This window comes from Felis catus, chromosome D1 (genome assembly GCF_018350175.1).
Source record: "Felis catus isolate Fca126 chromosome D1, F.catus_Fca126_mat1.0, whole genome shotgun sequence".
In the NCBI taxonomy this organism is placed as follows: domain Eukaryota; kingdom Metazoa; phylum Chordata; class Mammalia; order Carnivora; family Felidae; genus Felis; species Felis catus.
Window position 1 is genome coordinate 61,252,700 of NC_058377.1, and position 16,793 is coordinate 61,269,492.

Below are 16,793 nucleotides of genomic sequence, written 5' to 3' on the forward strand. Positions count from 1 at the left end.
TCCCTATTCTGTCATATCAGAAAAAAAAATAATCCTTCTCCCGTTATAAGCATCACATCCCACCCATGGACTCAAAGACCACCTACCATAAAGATCTAGGGCATCCTGGGCACGTCCAGCCTGCAAAGCCTGAGTCTGGCTTGAATGCTATAGGAATGAACATGAACAATGAAGGTATTTTACTGAAAATTATATCCTCTGATGAACTGAGAATGTCTCTCTTCTCCAACAGTGTTCTGGTCCTCCTTCCCACACTCTGGGTGTCCACCCTCCTCTCTTTTGTCTCTCAAGTGCCCCTCTGTAATTTCCTCTTACACTCTCACTTTTATTTCCCCTGGGACTCACTCATGTACCTGGTAGAATAGTTCCACTTGTTATCAGAGACCATTCTAATTCTCAGAGGAAGAAGGATCAGTTCATAAGTCTCCTCCAGCCCTTTGAGATAGGAGGCCCCAGGATAAATGCAGGGCAGTGTGTGTAACCCTGTCAGTGCCACCACTTCAGTCTGTGTTTCTCTGGCTACAGCAGGATTGAGAGTTTGGGAATACAGGGGCAAGAGGGCTATTGAGAGTCTCAAATACTATTGCATCTATGTCTAGAAGAAATGAGGTAGCACAACATGAGATGAGATACTAGTTTGTACCCGAGATATGATGGGGCAGTAAGGATTTGTGGATATGGTGAAGCCAGTGAGAGGGACTTCTTAAGGACTTAAACTGAGGAGGGACAGTCTATACCCTAAGAGCTAGAAGTGATCTACTTCAGTTCTATTATTATACACTGGATAAAAATGAGATTCAGTTATGATCTGCCTCCCTCAAAATCATACAACAGTGGATATATGGGAAATCTCTGTTCCTTCCACTCAATTTTGCTATGAACCTAAAACTGCTATAAAATATAAAATCTATTTTCAAAACCTCATGATGTGCCATAAAACCAATGTAATCACTCGGATCTGATTGACCAGTGTGGTACTTTGTTCACCGTGCCCTAGAGCTCTTCCTGATGAAACAGATTAATATGTTTGATAGGATTAAAAATAGAGGCCTTTACTCAACATTTAAAACTCTATTTTTGGTAACAATATTGTTTGCTACATGTCTATTGGTGATTGAGCAGTACAGCAGCCTGGCATGTGCACTAACGAATGATCAGAAATCTCTAACTGGAGTGGGAGTTCCAATTGTAATGTCAGCCCTGTTTAGTATAGGAACTACGTTTGAAAATGTGGTCTACAGCTAATTTTTCCAACTCCGGTTTTGATCTTGGCAATATTGGTCTAATTATAACTCCTAACAACTTTATCATAGGTTCACTCAACTCAGATTTGTCTATTGCACATTTGTCATGACTCACTAATCTCTAGACATTGCTGTATTTAATACTTTCAGTTGAGAACTGTTTTTTTTCAGGAACTGATGACCTCAATATAAATAATAGTTTTCCTAAAGAAAATGTACTCAATTACTAAAGAAATTCACCATCCACTGATAGTCTATGGAAATGAGACTCTTTATACTTTAACAGTAGAAAAATCCTCACAGTTCCATCTTCAAACATCTTCTTATAGAATTACCAGACAAATGATCTGAGCCTACTGCCTTCACTTATACTCAATGCCTCATTCTTCTCCTTTTACTTTAATTTCTTTTTATTAAAATTTTTATGTTTATTTATTTTCAGAGAGAGACAGCATGAGTGGGGGAGGGGCAGTGAGAAAGGGAGAGGGAAAGACTCCCAAGCAGGCTCTGCACTGTCAGAACAGAGCCCAATATGGGGCTTGAACCCACAAAGCCATGAGATCATGACCTGAGCCAAAACCAGGAGTCAGATGCTTAACCTACTGAGCCACCCAGGCGCCCTACTTTACTTCCCTTAATATTAATTTAAATCACACTTCATGGATTTTCCTATAAAGCAAATAAATAATAACATACATTTTAAAACTTCTGATGATTTACTTAAGCCAAAATGAGGGAACTTTAGCCTATGGAGAAACTACAATGCATATAAATGTTTAGGTAGGAGTTATTTCTGTCATAAGACACAGCACCATATATTCTTTCTGAGTTACTCTGCCTCAGCAAGGGCTACATCTGAACAAATACATAGAAGGTATCTTTAGGGACAGACAAGTGCAAGAGTATTTTGTTTTGTTATTGTAAGACCCTGAGGTGATCTCTGTGAATATCTCCTTATTTATCAATAGAGAAGCTTTGCTAAATTTTACTAATACATTTCCACATATATTTACATTCATGTATATGTATCTATATGGAATTTTCAATATGACCTTTGGGTGGATGCTAAATGAGGGAAAATATCTGAGTACCAATATCCAGAGTTAAATGTATGAAAATCCAAAAATCTTCCATTTGGAAGATCGTGATACCACCTGAAAGCTGAAGAATGTGCATGAGTTTTAGGATTGGGGTACTTAGTAAGAAATAGTGTAGTTGTACGACAATAAATAGAGTGAGACATGATGTGAGAGAAGGTTTTTGCTACAGAATAGATTTCCTCCACCTTCTTTTCTTTTTCTTTCTTTCTTTCTTTTCTTTCTTTCTTTCTTTCTTTCTTTCTTTCTTTCTTTCTTTCTTTCTTTCAAGATTTTAGTCTTAATAGTTCAGGGACATGCCAAGTTACAGGGTGGGGCTTTGAGATTGAAAAGCCAGAATTTTTGATGATGTGCTACTTGCTGTGGAGTGAACAGAAGGAGGTTCGTTGGCACCAACATGAAGTTCATTCAGTGTGAGGACAAGGTGAGCCCGCTGCCAGTGTGCCGGGAAACCGACAGCTCCTTGCGTTGCTCCTGACTCTCCATTTAGGACACAATTTGTACTCACTCTGGACCTCAGCAGGCAAGACCTGCAACAATGTGGTTACAACCTGTATGGTGAGCTTCCTTCACTTCCTTCTACATATCCAGTTAGTCAAACAACTTTATGGCTTTCTCTCCATTCAGCTCCCTCTCTAAGCAGTCAGATTCATCCAAACTTCCCCTCAAGACCTTTCCTCCACTCTGCACACTTCTGGATTGGCTCCCCCTCCCCCCACCCCATGCTGTGATTGGCTGACTATACTTGTCTCATTTCCTAAGATTTTAGAACAACATTGGGGCACCTGGATGGCTCAGTTTGTTGAGCATCTGACTTTGGCTCAGGTCATGACCTCCTGGTTCATGAGTTCGCGCCCCGCGTCGGGCTCTGTGCTGACAGCTCAGAGCCTGGAGCCTAGTTCAGATTCTGTCTCCCTCTCTCTCTGCTCCTCCCCTGCTCATGCTCTGTCTCTGTCCCTCTCTCGAAAATAAATAAAGATTATTTTTTATATATAAAAAGATCATAGAACAACATTTTGAAAGTCATACTGGTCCCACTGGTCCCATAATAAACAGCCTCGCCGCCGCCCCCCACCATGCGTTCTTTTTTTTTTAATTTTTATTTATTATTTAAAAAAATTGTTTTCAGATGCTGAACAGTATTTTATTTATGCTGCCAAAAATGCTAGACCTTAAAAATCAGTCCTCATTTTTGTCTTCAAATTAAAAAAAGGTAAGAAGATAACCAATTTTTAATAGTATGTTATATATTACCATGTTAATACACTCTATTCAGTACTCAAAGTACTGAAGAATATGGATTTATTTATTTATTTCTGATATATTTATTGTCAAATTGGCTAACATACAGTGTGTAAAGTGTGCTCTTGGTTTTTGGGCTAGATGCCCATGGCTCATCGCTTACATACAACACCCAGTGCTTATCCCAACAAGTGCCCTCCTCAATGCCCATCACCCATTTTCCCTTCTCCCCCACCACCCCATCAACCGTCACATTATTCTCTGCACTTAAGTGTCTTTTATGGTTTGCCTCCCTCCCTCTCTCATTGTAACTATTTTTTCCCCTTCCCTTCCCCCATGGTCCGTCTTCTGTTAAGTTTCTCAAGTTCCATATGAGTGAAAACATACCATATCTGTCTTTCTCTGACTGACTTATTTCACTCAGCATAATACTTTCCAGTTCCATCCACATTGCTGTAAATGGCATGATTTCATTCTTTCTCATTGCCAAGTAGTATTCCATTGTATATACAAACCACATCTTTATCCATTCATCAGTTGATTTGGGTTCTTTCCATAATATGGCTATTGTTGAAAGTGCTGCTATAAACATTGGGGTACATGTAGCCCTATGGATCAGCACTCTTGTGTCCTTTGGATGAATTCCTACTAGTGCTATTGCTGGGTCGTAGGGTAGTTCTATTTTTAATTTTTTGAGGCACCTCCACACTCTTTTCCAGAGCGGCTGTACCAGTTTGCATTCCTACCAACAGTGCCAGAGGATTCCCCTTTCTCCACATCCTGACTAGCATCTGTTGTTTCCTGAGTTGTTCATTTTAGCCATACTGACCAGTGTGAGGTGGTATCTCAGTGTGGTTTTGATTTGTATTTTCCTGATACTGAGTGACATTGAGCATCATTTCATGTGTCTGTTGGCCATGTGGATGTCTTCTTTGGAAAAGTGTCTATTCATGTCTACTGCCCATTTCTTCAGTGGATTATTTGTTTTTTCGGGTGTTGACTTTGGCAAGTTCTTTATAGATTTTGGATTCTAACCCTTTATCCAATATGTCATTTGCAAATATCTTTTCCCATTCCATGGTTGCTTTTTGGTTTTGGTGACATTTAGTTTTGTTGATATTTTGAAAGTCATACTGGTCCCATAATAAACAGCCTTATCCCCCCTCCCATACACACATGCTTTCTTCTTTTTATTTTTATTTATTTTTAATTTTTAATGTTTAGTTTTGAGAGAGAGATTGACAGAGTGTGAGCAAGGGAGGGGAGGGGCAGAGAGAGGGGGAGACACAGAATATGAAGCAGACTCTAGGTCTTTTGCTCTACCCACTTATACATTGGGGGAGTTCTCAGGACCCAAGATCTCAACCACCAACCAATGTCAGATTCTTGACTTCGCTGGAGAAAGAATTCAAAGACGAGTTAGAATAAAGTATAAGCATAAGATTTATTACAATGCAAAAGTACACACTCCCAAAGTGGAAGTGTGGGAAAACTCAGAAAATCCAAGTGATGCCAAGTGGATGTCAGGCTCTGATGCGTATGGGAGGTTGTCCTTTGGGGACTAAATATTCCCATGGGGTTCTGGGAATAGCAGGGGATATCTAGGAACTCTACATAGCATTACGCATGCTCTATGGTCGGTACTATGCAGAGGCAAATTTTGCTCTTGCGGATACTCCATATGTGGCCAGGACCTACTAGGAGTCTTCTGGCATTCCCAGTGGAGGCGTCATTCTCGGTCATTTAGTGCAGAACTGGCTTTTTGTGTGCATGCGTGCTGCAGGTAAGTCTACTTGCGGTCTTGAGAAACCACAGAGCTGTCGCAGGTTGGCTTAATCACCACAAACTGTCAGATGTCAGACTCAGTTCCCTATTTTTTTTTGTTACTCTTGCAAATATCCAGCGCTTCCCTAGTCTGCCTGCCTCACCACTATTATAGACACCTGAAGATTATGGAGTCTTGTGATCAGGAAAAATAACCCTTAATTCACGGTCCATTGAAGAAAAGATTGGAATACGTACAACAAACTGGGCATCGATATTGAGTTACAGTGATGACACGTGTGTTTCCACTTACGCTGTTGAAGTTTCATATCCAAAATTTCTGCTTACTGTGATCATTTGTACTTCAAGGTCCTAGGGATGGATATTCTCTTTTGATGATTGAAACAGATGAATATGTGGATATATAGTTGATCCTTGAACAGCATGGGGGTCAGGGGCTCTGAGCCCTGTGCTGTCAAAAATTTGCCTATTATTTTTGATTCTTCAAAAACCTAACTGCTAATAACCTACTGTTAGCTCTACTGATAACATAAATTGATTAACACATATTTTATATGTTATATTTATTATATGCTATATTCTTGCAGTAAAGTAAGCTAGAGAAAATAAAATTATTTTGTGTTTTTTTTAATAAAGTTTATTTATTTTGAGAGAGAGAGAGAGAGAGAGCATGCACAAGCAGGGGAGGGGCGGAGAAAGAAAGAGTGAGAATCCCAAGCAAGCTCCACACTGTCAGTACAGAGCCTTACATGGGGCTTGATCTCATGAACAGTGAGATAATGATCTGAGCTGAAATCAAGAGTTGGCCGCTTATCAAACTGAGCCACCCAGGAACCCCAAGAAAATAAATGTTAAAATAATCATAAGAAAGAGAAAATACATATATAATACTGTACTGTATTTGTTTAAAAAATCCATGTATAAATGGGCTCATGCCATTCTAACCCATGTCATCCAAAGGTCAATTGTATAATATATGCACATTTGTAGTGAGAATTATATAAACCCAGAAAACAATTTAAAAGAATACATACCCAAATTAGGAGTCTTAAATGTAGGATGGATGGAAAAAAAGTATGGGAAAGGTATAATGTAGTTGTATCTCTGTGGTTTGATTTTTTTTTTTTTAACAGAGCCAATGTACTCAGTATACTTGTGTTACTTGTGTAGCTTAAGGGAGGCAAATAAATAATGCAGTTACAATTGTATTCACCAGAAAAAATATAAACCAAGAAATTACAAAGAAGATGCGGCCTCCCATGTCTTGTAAGACATTAAATTTTTCTATCCTCTTAAAATTCCTTTTCTATATCTCTCTGCATAGAGAACTGGTCATTTACTTGGTTGATGAAGGTAACAACTCTGTGTCTTTGTTCATAGTGGTATTTATTCACACATACATGCCCTCAGTAACTTGGTTAGAATTGGAGATTCTGCTCACATATCAGTTCCTGTGAGAGTATAATTCTGGGAACTTTGAACCACCATCGACATCTGTCCTCATTCCATACGGCACATGAACTTGTCTTTTATTTCTTGCCATTTTATATTTTATATTTTTGTATGTCTTTCTCCTTTAACATTTTTCCTTACCAGAGGCCATATCTTTCTATATTTGCCATAATTTCAATGAATGAAAAAAAAGAGAAGCAAAAAGAAAGCAAGGGAGTGTTATTATTTTTCTGTCCAATAATGTCAGTATAAATTTAAGACAACCAGAGAATTGTCATAAGTTTATTAGATTCCACACCAATCCCCAAATACTGTTGTACATTCATAGTTTACTGATTATAATATTGAATCTTTCAGACATAACCGGGGATCAGTCTCCATCAAAAGCAAATTCTGTCAACATTTTGCTACTTATTTAACTACACGTTGGAGAAAAAAGGGAATAGAGGAAAGAAACTTCACATCTTATTTCAATGAAGAATAAGATAAATGGCCTATAATGTATTCTGGCTAAATCTTACATACTCTATCTATCTCTGTACAATAAATAAATAAATAAATAAATAAATAAATAAATAAATAAAAGAGATAAACAAATATGTATTGAGCATATATGAGGGTTATGTTCGTTGTATTGTAGGCATTATCCCATTTGATACTTTTTTTGAGTTTTTATTTTATATTTTAATTTAATTCCACTATAGTTAATATACAATGTTATATTCATTTCAGGTGTGCGATACAATGATTCAAAAATTTTATACATTAGTCAGTGCTCATTGTGATAAGTATACTCTTAATTCTCTTCACCTATTTTTCCCACCCCCACCCACCTTCTCTCTGGTAACCACCAATTTGTTCTCTATAGTTGAGAGTCTGTTTCTTGGTTTGCCTCTCTATATCCTTTTTTTTCCCTTTGTTCATTTGTTTTGTTTCTTAAATTCCACATATGAGTGAAATCATATGCTACTTTTCTTTTCTAACTGTGTTATTTCACTTAGCATCATGCCCTCCAGATCCATCCATGTTGTTGCAAATGTCAAGGTATCATTCCTTTTTATGGCTGAATAATATTCCATTATATTAGTGGATATATGTATATATATCACATTTTCTTTATCCATTAATCTATTGATGGACATTTAGGCTTCTTCCATAATTTGGCTATTCTAAATAATGCTTCAATAAATCTAGGGTGCATATATCTTTTTGAATTAGTGTTTTTCGTATTATTTGTATAAATTCCCAGTAGTGAAATTACTAGATTATATTGTAATTATATGTTTAATTTTTTGAGGAATCTCCATACTGTTTCTCATATCCAATTTAATTCTTAAGGAATTTTATTGATATGTAATCATACCATAACACAGTTAAGAAAACTAGCTAAGAATGTTCAGTTCATTTGCCTAAAAACTATTCTAGTGTGAATTCATTGCACTGGAATTTGAACCCAAGTAAAATTACAAATTTTTAATCTTTAACATTGTAAACTGAGGAGTCATATAGTTACATATTTTTAAGTTAAACTATTAGTTAAGTTTTGGAGGAGTCAACTTAAAAGATGAGCATGTCACAGGATTTTGTTAATGTAAAATGACATAATGAATTTAATACTGTTTTAAGCTGCATGAACCATTATTCAGATATCATCTATTTCTAAAATTTGCTCAGAATATGGGACTGATGCATCTACTCTCCTACCCATCACTCCATCGGCCTTCCGATGGACTGATGGACTGAATTAAGCAGAGATGCCCATGCATAAATTCAATTTCAAGGGAGTTGCAATCTAATCCCAAAATAGAGTGGAGATTCTGTTGCTTGTAAAACAGAAGCAGTTGTATAATTTTAGTATCCACAGAGCCTTTTGTTCTACTAAAGGCTTTTCAGTTGGAACTTGTCCACTCCTCTGTGTATCTAAGCTCAGCCAGCTATCAGAGATACAGTCAGAGTTTCCTTGAATTTATCCACCTGAATCTTTCTTGGGCAGTATCTGTTCCTGTGGAAATCCCCACTGTCTCATCCTGAGCTACATTCATCCCTTATGCCTGTGGGTCCCTACTCCTTATGTGGCATTAATGGCTATGGTTCTCTCAGGCTTCCAGGAACCATCTATAGCCAGGAAAAACTAAAAGCTTATTTTGTCTCAAATATATAAATTGGTAACTCCTATGCCACTTAAGAAGCACCATCTCCAATTTGAGCACTCCATGAGCAAGAAAGCAAGGCACTGAAAGTTAATTAAGTAATGGGGAAATGCAAGTGGCTATAGACTTGAGTAAGTCTGTTATGGGGGAGGAGGGCTAAGCTTGGAGGAAAAACAATGACCAATTTGTCAGTGGAAAAATGGAAAGAGAATGTGGGTTAAAGAAAAGAGATTGTGGGTGGTTGGACATAAGGATTTGGTTGAGGTGAAAAAAAAATGAATTTTGTGGGAAAAAATACATAATGTGGTACAGTACTATGAGAAGAGATACGTTGCAGTATTTTAGATAAGTGGAAAGAGACTATTTGAATAGAATTATGAGGAGACTTGGATTATTATACAGAGAAAGAAAGAATGCCGGTAATGTGGTGAACAATGGGAACAATAATGTTTTGAGGCTGGAAATAGTAAAACTCTCTGAGAGGTACTCTGGGGGATTTGAGCAAAAGGTAAAGAGGAAAGGGAGTAGGGGCAAAATCACATGTAGAAATCCATCTTCCTTTCCCCACACACTGGAAAGAAGGGTCTTATGAGTAATGGCAATGGCTTTCCTTTCAACCTGAGATCAGTAGGCAGCAGTTAACACATTTTAAACACAGGAATGATTTACCTTGCTTATGTCTTTAAGAATTTACTGCTATAAGAAAAATTCATTTGAGGGAATGGCTCAAAAAAGAAAAGAATTAGATGCGTTAAATGGCTAATAAAATAGTTTAGAAGAGAAATCATAGTAGTGATAAAAAGCAGAAGTGAATTAGTTAAATATTCTGGACATAGGAACAAGAGGACATGTTAGGGGGTTAGGTTGAAGTGAGAAGATTTGAATAATCAAGGACAATGCCTAGTTTTTATATTTGATCAGCTATGCAGCATGAGTTACATTTACTAAAATGGAAATATTAAGGCAATTATCAAGAATTCTTTCTTGGCCATGTGATCTTTGTTGTGCCTTTTAGACATACAACCAGAGATATTCAGTGGACTGTTTCATACATCCTCACTCTTGTTGGAGATTCTTAGAGCTCTTCCCACTTCACTCCCTTCTCTGCCCAGAAAAACATTTTCCTTTCATGACCTGCCTCCCTCAGTTTTGTTCTAGACCTATCTTTTTGGTAAAATTGTAAAGAAAAGTGAGAAAACAACACCTGCCCAGGTAAAATTTGGGGGCATTTGCAGGAGAGCACAAGGGAATTACATAAGGAAGCCGGGAAAACATGCTTTGCAGTCTGAGTAGGAAGGGCCATTTATGAATTATATCCATCACTCTAATTCCTAGTGTGTGACTAAGGGTCATCACAGTACAGAATCGGGGCTACTTTCTGAAATAGGGTTAACATGTTTCAGTAGAAGTTACAGAAGCTTTAGAAGCAGGGGCTTAAATTCTACTTCTAATGACTCTTTTGTTTGCTCAATAACATTTCTGAACCCAGGCTACTCATATATAACATGGCCTCTGTTGATCTCATATAGATATTTAGTAGTTCAAATATGATAATAAATGTGTAAATAATTTTAAAGAGTCTAAAAATACTCTTAGATATTGGGATATGATTATAACTCATGAATAAACTTAAGGAATTAGACAATGATAACTTTTTTTTCTTCTTTAACTATGTAAAGATCTCCATTATAAGCAAATTTCTCTTATGAAAGAATCATTGCATTATGAGGAATAAGACATAGATGGTTAACGGACGAGGACTTTAGTAACAAACATAAGATGTTGTGTGTTTGTTGTGATAGAAAGAAGGCATGGCAGCAAAAGTACAGATGAGTAAAATACTGAGCTTGTGAAGCGTCTGAAGGAACTGAATTTATTTTAACATTGCTTTGGTATTAGGGACTGCTCACTGTAGTAGGCTGGACTTGGATGTTGACCAAGCTAGTCACAAGGCTGCAGCAACCAGACAGGTGATGCAACCACTATTCTGGGAAATTACCATCTACATCTGTGTGCCTTTAGGCAAACCATTTAAGTCTCTAAGCCTCAGTCTACTTACCTATAACATGCCTCTCTTTTGATGTCATTGGAGATATTTTATGGTACAAATATGATAATTAAAATGTAAAAATTCAAATTGAAAGAAGACTGTGGTAAGCATTTTCAAACATTGTTTAATTACCTGTAAAATGTTGTGACATAAAGTTAAGTCACTTTGTAACTGAAATACACTAGAAGTGAATGAGCAAAGAAGCAAAAATAAGAAAACTAGGAGAATGGCACCAGATATTTGCAATTATAATGAGCCACTGGATCAAAGTCTGAGGGTGTGGGGGGTACTAACTTCATTAGTTAGGATCATGAGAATGTGATTGCTGATATTTTTCTTGTATCTGTTAAAGATGGCCCAGTGCCCTGTCTACAGACAGGAGGATTAGAAAAAGAATTGAGTTCCAGTGACACCAAAAGGGAGGCTTCAGGATCAACAAGGCTGATGTGGCTCACAAATCAATTACATCAATCAAAAAAAAAATGATAAGAATTCACTTAAGTAAAACTCTGGTCTGATTGCAGTATACGTACACATAAATGAACGTTGGGTGGGGAATGTGAAATGGAAACCAAACTCCAAACACCCATATTGAATAAGTGAGGTAAGTGCTATTTATCCTTGGATGTTTGTGGGCTTCTGGGTCCCATTTAAACCAGTTTGAGAGCTTATTTATTTCCCTTTCAAATTGGTAACCATACTCACTACATGTGCAATGTTTTTCAAGTATCCATTATATCCTATGATATGATTTGATTAGTCTTCTAGGTTTTTCCATTGAAAATGGATTTTTTTATGATGTATTTATTACCTAAACTTTTTACAGTATTCCTTATTTTTTTAAAAAAATGTTTATTTATTTACTTTTGAGAGAGAGAGAACATGCACAAGCAGGGGAGGGGCAGAGAGAGAGGGGAAGACACGAAATCTGAAGCAGGCTCCAGGCTCTGAGCTGACAACACATAGCCCAACACAGGGCTTGAACTCACCAACTGTGAGATCATGACCTAAGCCAAAGTCTGATGCTTAATGGATTGAGCCACCCAGGCGCCCCTTCCAATGTTCCTTCTAAAATGTTTCTATAAAGTGTCCTTGTCTGAGGAAAATTAATGCTTGACATGGAGAGATCAGAGTATTGGAAAATATCCATACTTAATAACATACACAAGAATAAATGGCAAGTAAATGATGAATCTACAAGTAAATAAAAACAAACCAATTTATCAAAATATTAGTAGAAAAGATAGGACAATGCATTATAAATTTAGAGGAGGGAAGAATATCCTGTGAATAACTCAAAATCCAGAATTAGTAGAATAAAATATTGACAGAAAAAAACATAATGACCATAAACCATTTAAAAGACTAAAAAGTAATATATTAAAAGAGGGTGGTGACTTTGGGTAATTTTTCAAAACCATTTTTCAAACTGTATAGATAATGTGTCTACAAAACAATAAGAGAAAAGAAAAAAAACTAAGGTAGAAATATGAGTTGTCTTCTCCATACTGTGTGTTTTTCTTCCTTCTAGGAACCCACATTTTTGTGGTAGGAAAGTGGCTACTTGGGACAGACTCATGACAGGCTCTACCTCCAGTATGGAACAGTTTGTTTCATTCCACCTCACTGGGATTCCTGGCTCCAAGAATGTTAATCATTTTATTTCCATCCCCTTTCATGTGTGCTACTTGATTGGAATAGTGGGCAACTGTACAATCCTTCACATCATCCACATAGACAAGAGTCTCCACAAGCCCATGTACTACTTCCTGGCCATTCTGTCCCTTACTGACATGGGCCTGTCTATCTCTACCCTGCCCACAGTATTAAAAAATCTTCTGGTTTGATACTAGGAAGATTGAGGTGAATGCTTGTGTATCCCAGATGTATTTTATTCATACTTTTTCCCTGATGGAGTCAGCTGTGCTTCTAGCCATGGTTTTTGACCGCTATGTTGCCATTTGTGATCCTTTGAGGTATTCCAGCAAACTCACTCCACAGCACACTGTCTACATAGGGGTCTTCATTATAATCAGATGTTCTGTTGTCCTCCCTGTTATTCTTGTTTGTATTCCCACACTTTCCTTCTGTCACTCCCATGTTCTCTCTCACTCTTTCTGCTTGCATCAAGATGTCATCCAGTTGGACTGTGATGACATCTCATTCAACATTTTATATGGCTTGTTTGTTGTTGGATTTTATTGGGGTGTAGATTCTTTAGGAATCTTGTTATCTTATGCATTCATCCTCCATTCTGTGCTAGGCATTGCATCCTAGAGAGGGAAGCTCAAAGCTCTCAATACATGTGCTTCCCACATTTGTGCTGTATTCATTCTATATGTGCCCATGATCGGGCTATCCTTAGTGCATCGCTTTGCAAAACACTCCTCCCCCTTTTTCCACATGAACATGTCCAATATTTACCTCTTAGTTCCAACAGTACTTAACTCAATCATTTATAGCATCAAGACAAAGCAGATTCCCTAAGGTTTCCTAAGGGTACTATCACCCAAAAGGGTTGGGCTTGCTCACACTTAAATGGGATAAGATTGTCTATTATTTTGACCCTTGCATCCATTTTCTACATTCTAAAGATAACTTGTTTAGAATTTCTTGAGCACATTTTGTGCATAATAAGTACATGATAGTTAATAAATTCTACATGTCTCTGCAGAAGAATGAAACCAGACCACTTTCTTACACCACTCACAAAAATAAATTCAAAGTGAATGAAAGACCTAAATGTGAGAGAGGAAACCATAAAAATTCTATAGGAGAAAACAGGCATCAACTCCTTTGACTTTGCCGCAGCAACTTCTTATTAGACATGTCACTGGAGGTAAGGAAAATAAAAGCAAAAATGAACTATGGGGACCTCATCAAAATAAAATTTTCTTCAGAGGGAAGTAAACAAATAAACAAAACTAAAAGGCAACTTACAGAATGGGAGAAGATATTTGCAAATGACATATTAGATAAAGGGTTAGTACCCCAAATCCACAAAGAACTTATCAAACTCAGTACCCAAGAAACAAAAATCCAGTGAAAAAATGGACAAAAGACATGAACAGACACTTTTCCAAAGAAGACATCCAGATGGCTAACAGACACATGAAAAGATGCTCAACGTCACCCATCATCAGAGAAATACAAATCAAAACCACAATGAAATACAACCTCACACCTGTCAGAATGGCTAAAATTAACAACTCAGGAAACAACAAATTTTGGCAAGAATGAGGAGAAAGAGGAACACTTTTGCACAGTTGCTGGGAATGCATACTGGTGCAGTCACTCTGGAAAACAGTATGGAGGTTTCTCAAAAAATTAAAAATAGAATTATCCTATGATCCAGCAATTGCACCACTAGGTATTTATCCAAAGGATACAAAAGTGCTGATTTGAAGGGGTACATGTGCCCCAATGTTTATAGTGGTGCTATCTACAATAGCCAAATTATGGAAAGAGCCCAAATGTCCATTAATTGATGAATGGATAAACATATGGTATATATATATATACAATGGAATATCACTTGGCAATCAAAATGAATGGAATTTTGCCATTTGCAACAACATGGATGGAATTAGAGTATATTATGCTAAGTGAAATAAGTGAGGCAGAGAAAGACAAATATATGATTTCACTCGTATGTGGAATTTAAGAAACACAACAGATGAACATAAGGGAAGGGAAGGAAACATAAGATAAAAACAGAGAGGGAGGCAAACCATAAGAGACTCTTAAATACAGCGAACAAATTGAGGGTTGCTGGAGGGGAATTAGAGGGGGATAGACTAAATGGGTGATGGGCATTAAGAAGGGCACTTGTTGGGATGAGCACTGGGTGTTACATGTAAGTGATGAATCACTGGGTTCTACTCCTGAAACCAATACTACACTGTATGCTAACTAATTTGAATTTAAATGCATTAATTAAAAATGAAAATAAAAAATAAATTCTACATGTGTCTATAAGAAAAATATTATAAGAATTTCTATCATTACTTCCTAGCTTTAAAGCATCTCCAAATCCTGGTACAAGGAGGTTTAGTAAGAGGAAATTCATTTCATTCAAAAAATATGGAGATACTTGATATTCAGGTTTCAAAAAATATGGAGATGTTTGATATTCAGTTTTGAGAAGTCCAATTTTTCATATTAAAGCTAAGACTTACAGAAGTTAACTATTCAAAGGTAACAGAGGTAATATGTAAAAGAGTGGACAATGGTAACCAGGTACATTTTCTTTCCATTGATGCAGAGTAGACCTTATTCTCCAGATTTTGAGCTAAATCATAATAAAATAGATGCTTCAATTTAGGTATAGAATAAATAAGAAGTTTGCATTTCTTTGTTTCCTTTACTTCCACTGGAATGAATGTCAGAAAAAGCTTGGGCAATGAATTAATTGAGATAGTTTTCACAAGACCAATCTACACTTCACACTTAAAGGGCTGTATACCTATGATGAAATAGGATAAAAAGTATATCAAAATCCCTTGGTTAAGTGTACATTCCCAGTAAGGAAAATGTCTTCAGAACTTTATATAAACTAGAGTAAGAGAGATGTCAAAAACTTCCCAAGACTCTTGCTGTCCCATCTAATTCCCTAAGAAATAAGAGGAAACACATTTTTAATACTGAAACTTAAAGGTGTACAATCCAATTGGAGAATAGAATGTATCTGAGGCAATTAGCATGTCAGTTCAAAGAAAATCTAAACTGATGTTTGTACAAATACTATTTTAAATCATTCCCCCCAAAACTCCCTTTGGTTAAATAATGGGAAGCTGAAAAACATAAATAAACACCTAACAATATTATGGCTAGGATTCCCTGAAAAGAAGAAAAAATATAAAAACAATTAATGAAAAAACTAAAAACTTTGTCAAACCATAGTTTATAATTTTTTTATTTAAGGAATAAAATTATTTCAAGTAAAAATGAAAAAAATAACAACAGACTGTAGTTTCCAATGATTTTAAAAGCAAAAAGTCTGAAAAATGCACTTTAAAGATGAAATGAGATGGGAAAGCAGATTTTATAGCAAAGGCACAGATGAATGCTAGAGAAAACAGAATGCTAGAGAATAAATATATACATGCAGTTAAGGTCGATACATGACAAAGACCTTATTTTTTACATTCTGACCATGTGGTCTTATTTCCCACAAGAAAAGTCTAAGCTCCAGGGCAATTCCCATCTACTCTGGGAAGATGATTCCCATCTACTCTGCTCTATGTACATTGCCACTTGAAGAATTGATTCAACTTTTCTTTGTGAAAGAGGCCTCTTTTCTTCTTCTTCCCTAGGCTCATTCACTCTGTCTTCTTATCTTTGCTCAGTGCCAGCTTTTTCTAACTGAAGTATGTAAGAAAACTAAGCATGCAATAATTTATCTGAAGTTTTCTCTTATCCACTTAAGTAGCTGGCTTCTCTAAGTTGACGCTCAATTTTGAAAAAACAAAATAAAACAAAACATTTTGTCCCTTTTAATAAAAAAATGGACATCATGTTTCTTGTAAGAAAACAATGAAGAAAAAATTTACACACATAAAAACTTTGGCATGTAATAAACTCCCAGAGAGCGGTAGTGAAGGTGATCAACACAGAGATGGAGAGTAACAGAAATGTATACGAGGTAGACATGACTCCTTTGTATTAATTAAGTTTTTCTTGGAAACAGATGCCACCCTCAAACTGGATAATTTCAAGAATTTGATAAAGAGGTCAGGGGTCATTAAAAATATATAGGTAATATTTAGGAAAA

The 16,793-nt window shown here is 36.5% G+C and overlaps 1 protein-coding gene across 1 annotated transcript; it reads left to right on the plus strand.

The window, feature by feature from the left end:
- Window positions 1–2,738: 2,738 nt before the first annotated feature.
- LOC101086749 (olfactory receptor 51G1-like) lies at window positions 2,739–15,426 on the plus strand. Its single transcript, XM_045038090.1, is given in 5 exon segments — window positions 2,739–2,765; window positions 5,275–5,366; window positions 12,552–12,849; window positions 12,851–13,499; window positions 15,341–15,426. Coding segments are annotated over 5 exon segments (1,152 nt in total).
- The last annotated feature ends 1,367 nt before the right edge of the window (window positions 15,427–16,793 follow it).